At 36.3% G+C, this 6,000-nt stretch overlaps 1 protein-coding gene across 1 annotated transcript; it reads right to left on the bottom strand.

Annotated features, from left to right (window-relative positions):
• Positions 1 to 1,051: 1,051 nt before the first annotated feature.
• Positions 1,052 to 3,673, bottom strand: LOC110922612 (receptor-like protein kinase ANXUR2). Its single transcript, XM_022166879.2, is given in 6 exon segments — positions 1,052 to 1,289; positions 1,492 to 1,723; positions 1,865 to 2,069; positions 2,154 to 2,317; positions 2,593 to 3,192; positions 3,195 to 3,673. Coding segments are annotated over 6 exon segments (1,650 nt in total). The 5' UTR covers positions 3,625 to 3,673; the 3' UTR covers positions 1,052 to 1,270.
• Positions 3,674 to 6,000: the final 2,327 nt, after the last annotated feature.

Below are 6,000 nucleotides of genomic sequence, written 5' to 3'. Positions count from 1 at the left end.
TTCATTTGGTTGATGTTTGCTTTGGGTTTTTTAGCACAATGCTAGAGGTGTGCTATCAATGGCATATGCCTATTAGAACAAATCCATATGGGCTAGCACCATCCAACGCCAACACCTACAAGTCATCACTTTTGTCAATGCGGCCGCTGCCTATTTTTTTCAGAACCTATTTTGACCCATACCAAATTGATGCTTTTTGAAAAGACCGTATTGACCCTTTAGCTTAACTCACCTGTCCTCTTTGCTTCTCTTACTTTGAAACATGTTTGTGTTTTCTTTTTATTGACTATAACAATAGTTATTCATGTTTTGTTGCAGATGTTGGTTAGTTTTGTATACCATTTTTAATTGGACCGTAAAAATAGTGTGTTTGTTTTGTAACTTCGTTTGATACATTACGTACCCGCGGGTAGAGGGAAGGATTTCGTTACTTGAACGTTTATTTCTTTCAAATGATTATTTCAACAAGTTTAAGTTATATATTTGTGTTAAGCCACCCGCGAAACTCATGGGATCTTAGACTAGCTTAAATAATATAGATAAATGATAATAATGGACATTTAATATATTTATATAATATCTTGTCTTACGCTATCTGCCCTATCCCTTACACAGAGACTCCCACTATCTGTCTGAGCCTCTCCATTGATCATCCTTTTTAGCATTTCCAACACATGGGGAGTTAGAGATGAGCTTCCAAGCAACATATCAACAACTTCCTCCATTGTTGGCCTAACTGCAACATCTCTTTGAACACATAATAACCCAAGCTCAATGAGTTTTGTCATCAAAACTGGATCGCCATCAATTCTCGGACCAATTATATCTGGCAATGTTCCTTTCACTCAATTTCTCTTGACCTATGACAATTATACATGCCACAATAGAGTTGAGTATTTTAACTATTAATTAGAACAACAAAACAAAAATGATAAAATACCAAAATGCAATTTAATTAACTATATATATATATATAGAGAGAGAGAGAGAGAAAAAAAAGTCGGTTATATATACTTTGAAATTAAAGTTAATGTGCTTAGGAAGTGATGAGTTTGATTCAAGAAGTTGGAATGCATATATTTTCTAGAATACAGATTATACAAACACAAGTGTGCCATCACATAACCTAATCTAATCTTACATAATTAAAAAGCATAGCCTCGTCAAAGCGTGATAAATCGTGTGATCTTTGTCCAGTTATAATTTCCAAAATCAACACACCAAAACTAAAGACATCTGTCTTGGTTGACACACATGCGTCGATTTTGTATTAAGGTGCCATATATCCGCTGTCACATGGGGCCAACAATACAAATGATTAGAATTAAAAAAAAAGACATAGGAAGAGAAACATGCATCCATATGAAAAACTCTAATCTGGAACTCATTCATTAGATCCAATGGATTCTTTACAAAATATCTTAAGGACTTCAACAGACAAGCATGAGATTAAAAATATGACAATTCTTAAGTGAATTATTATGTACTTACTAGGTCCCACGAATCAAATAAACACGAATGCAGTCAGTTTCGTTGACTGCGGTTGCTAAACCAAAACCTGACAGTTTGGGGTTAAAACTTCCATCTAAAACGATGTTTGAAGGGCTCACGACACGATGTATGATCCGAGTGGGAGCATAATTGTGAAGGTACACAAGTGCCCTGGCTATACCTAGGATTATGTTGTACCGTTTACTCCAGTCCAAAACATTACACTTAGGATCTACAAACACAGATTACAAATCAGATATTTGACAAGGTCTGATTTAACAAAAGCCAGATAACAACACTAATTGCATGGTCTCAAACTCTATCAGGAGTTCCCAAGAGTTGCAGTGTGGACTTTGTTGAATCAAGCAATTACCAGAAATCAAGCCTTCCAGAGTTGCATAAGGTGCAAAGTCATAGAGGAGGTACCCCTTTCTTCCATGAATGTAATACCCAAGAAACTGAATCACATTTTCATGTTTAAACCTTACAAGTATTGATGCTTCATTCATACAGTCTTCGTATACCCTTGTATCAGAAAATTGAGCGATTGTTATATCCTGTCCATTTTGTAGTTGTCCCTGAAAGAGAAATCATGCAGGAGCTTACAGCAAATAGCGGTTTAAACCTTTCAAACGTGAAAGTACATATGTAATTATGGATACCTTGTACAGGGTGGACTCAAATCTGCTGGAAAAAATCTCATTGTCTTCAGAGAAGTTTTCAGTTGCATAAATGATTGTATTAAAATCAAACCGGTGTATTATTCGGTCTTCACCGCCAATAGTGTAGAGGTATCGATCCAGGGATTTTAAACTTGTACCTCCAACTGAGAGTTAAACAAATAAGTAGCTGTTAGCTAGAAATGAAAATGAAGGAAGAAAGGGAATGATCATCCAAAATGCATAAAACATCCTCAAATCGTTCTATTAACAACTTTAAGTTATTTATCACTAAAATACTGTTATGTAAAAGAACAATCTTCCTCCCATCTACAAGCTATCATAATTTAATTTAACAGAATATTGCATTTCTTTTGCTAATACTTCTGTAGTGAAAAAATACAATTAAACACAGAAAATCTAAAGAGAATATAATACATACCTGACTTTTCCCAAATGGATGGAAAGAGAAATGTTGGTACCCGTCTGCCAGCATGTTTGATGAGCAATGTAGTCTCGGTTTTCTCCTGTAAGGCTAGGATAGACTCAAGACCCACCACAACCTCGGCCATTGTAGGACGTTGCTTGGGACGGCTGTGCAAACACCGGTCAGCGAGTAGGGCAAACTGCTTTAAACATTTAGGGGATATTCTCCCCTTTATATTCGGCTCATCGATCTGATTTAGCCTTCCTTCTTTAATGGAGTCTTGAGCCCATGTTGCCAAACCCCAACGTTCTTCATCAATACTTCTATCTACTGCTTGTTTCCCACATAAGACTTCAAACAGTACCACCCCAAAGGCATACACATCAGACTTTCGAGTTAGCCTACCTGTTTGAAAGTAATCTGGATCCAGATATCCAAATGTACCTTTAACAAAAGTGTTGACATACGTTGTAGGCTGATTCGTTGGACCAATTTTGGACAACCCGAAGTCAGAAATCTTTGCTGCCCAATTGACATCTAACAATATATTTGTGCTCTTAACATCCCTATGTATAATTCCATGCTTGATACCGGTACCAGTGTGAAGGTAATCTAACGAGCGGCCCCTATACATATCTTAAGTCTTCGCACCCAAGTTAGAGGAGCACGACACTTGTGGAGATTATCTGCAAGAGTTCCATTAGGCATATAATCATACACAAGAATCATCTCTTGCCCATCGTTACAGTAACCAATCAAAGATACCAAATGAGAGTGCCTTAATTTCGAGAGCATCTTAATTTCAGCCCAAAATTCTACTGCTCCTTGATTAGAACCTGATTCCAGTCGCTTAATTGCAGCATCCAAATGTATTTCTCCATAAGTGATGGTTCCTCTGTAAACTTTGCCAAATCCCCCACATCCGATCACCAACGACTCATCAAAGTTTTGGGTCGCAAGTTCAATCTCAGACAAGGAAAACTGACGGCACAGTTGTGGCAAATATGAGGAAGTGGATTCAACCAGATGAATGGTAGTAAAAGACATGGTTAAAGGTATGAACTAGGATTAGAGTCTGGGTAGTATCATCACCTAATATATGATCATAGTTATATAGATAATGGTGTGAAAACAAGCAAATAGTATATTTATTATCAAATAAAGACACAAATGATTGATTGATATTTCTTCTTCTTCCCGGAAAGAGACGTAGACCCCAGGTGACTTTTGACATTAAAAAGTGGTGAACTAGTCAAATTGGAGCTTTCTACGAAATTATGATATTATTGACCTTTTATGTATCCCCAAGGGCCTGTGATGGAAATAAACTCGTAAATTAGTTAGAAACTACAAACGGTAGAATTGGTTGAACAAAAACAGGCTTTAGACAGTTGGGTTTGAACCAATATTTAGGGTGAGAGGGGCACTCCCCTCTTAAGTCTTAGGGGAGTCCCCTCTCTTACACACACCCAATCAAGTTATGCCACGTCAACTTCTCTTTTAAACTTCCCTCACACCCTCAATTTGATGGCGGCACTCCTTAGGGGACTTGTTTTTTTGTTTTTTTTATTTGTTGTAATTATGCATGTTTATAACTTAAAAAAATATTAATAAAAATTAAATAAAATTTAATAAAAGACATTTCATTAAGTGATAGATTAAAGAGATAGTATTTATAGGGGTTAGGAATTTTTTTTAATGTATAACGGCTATATAGTCGTTTAAACATCGATCCCCTCATCGGTGAATATGCCCGACCTTGCTCGCCGATTTCGGTCACCGCGGTGATGGCGGCGGTGTTTCCGAGCTGGGATTTGGGTCACCGCATGGGGTCACCGAGAATGCCCCGTATACCCTTATATGTTTGTAAAACTGAATCTTATGACAATTTTATCAGAATATAACAAAACAGTAAAAAAAAGCCAATCTAAAAACATTGCAAAAACCCTTTAATCTGTTTTCAACCTTTAATTTGACCTGATTCATCATCAAAAACTTTCCCAAAATACCCATTTGAAGGATTCACTTCACATCACCCATCACGAGGAATCAAGACCTCTTTTAGCAAATCAATCTCTTCATGCGGTACTTTTTTAACGTCCCAAATGTTCCTTCTTTAACTATTTTCTTTAGTGTTGGGGTAGTTATGAAGAACATGCAACAATATAACCGGGGGGGGGGGGGGGGGGGGGAGGGGAGTGGGGGTGGTCACTAGTGATAGAATTCTATCACTCCTAATATCCAATCAACTCATGCCATGTCATCATTCACTATTCTATCACTAGTGATAGAAATGTAGTGGGGGTGGTCACTAGTGATAGAATTCCATCACTCACAAATTTTTTTAATTTTTTATTTTAAATTACAAATTAACAATAAAACACTAAAATTATAAATTTCATTAAAATTAAAACATACTACTTCAATTTAACATACTGGAAATATTTTAGACTACAATTTAAAAAAAAAAAAAAAACCTACTCCTCGTCCGACTCATGAAACTCCAAACCTAGAGTATCTACTAGTTCGATTAAATCGTATCTCAACCGAAAGTGAGTTTCTTCATTCCACAATTCTTGTTGGATATTTTGTGGAACTTGAACTTGTGTAGGAGGATCCGGCACCCAATCCGGGGATATTGCATGTCCGTCTTCTTTGATCATCATATTGTGCAATATGATACATGCATACACTATGCTATGTATTGTTTTCTTGTTCATCGCACGAACCGGCCGGTGTAGTATACCCGATCTACCCTTTAAAACACCAAATGCCCTCTCAACATCTTTTCTTGCCGATTCTTGCAATTTTTTGAACACGATTTCTTTAGGCTTGATGGGTGTATTTTAGGTACATGTTATAGAATAATAAGCTTAATAAAAATGCACAGATATTAGTAACAAAATATATTAGTTTAATACGTTTTCAAATTTTGTACGTTTCAAAATAAAACATGCTAAAACAATGAAATCCATGAAATCTCTAATGACTTAACAATATAATATTTATAAACTAGAGTTATCATATAAAATGTAGAATTAATTGATTTGGGTTGGAAAGAATTACGTAACATCACATGATAAATATAAATGAATTTTGAGATTTTGATTAATTTGATTTTAATAGTCAAGTTTAATTGATGGTGGAATTGTATGGCAGGTTACAAAACAAAAGCATTAATTGGACATCACACCAATTTAAATTGGGCTGCAGAGTGCGCCATGGGCCAAGAATAAAAAAAACCGACCTATTACAAATCACAAGGGCATAATGAGGGGAGTTGGCAGACGACAGTTTAAGAGGGACAACTTACGACAGAAAGGCAGCGCCCTTGGCTGTTCGGAACGGAATTCATGAGAAAAAAAAAAAATTTAGGTGACGATCTTGAAACGTTATGCGCGGCTAATCTTCTAGGATTTCATC

Source organism: Helianthus annuus, chromosome 17, assembly GCF_002127325.2.
Source record: "Helianthus annuus cultivar XRQ/B chromosome 17, HanXRQr2.0-SUNRISE, whole genome shotgun sequence".
In the NCBI taxonomy this organism is placed as follows: Eukaryota; Viridiplantae; Streptophyta; class Magnoliopsida; order Asterales; family Asteraceae; genus Helianthus; species Helianthus annuus.
Note: the sequence above shows the minus strand (reverse complement) of the source record. Positions and strands in the feature narration are given on the sequence as shown.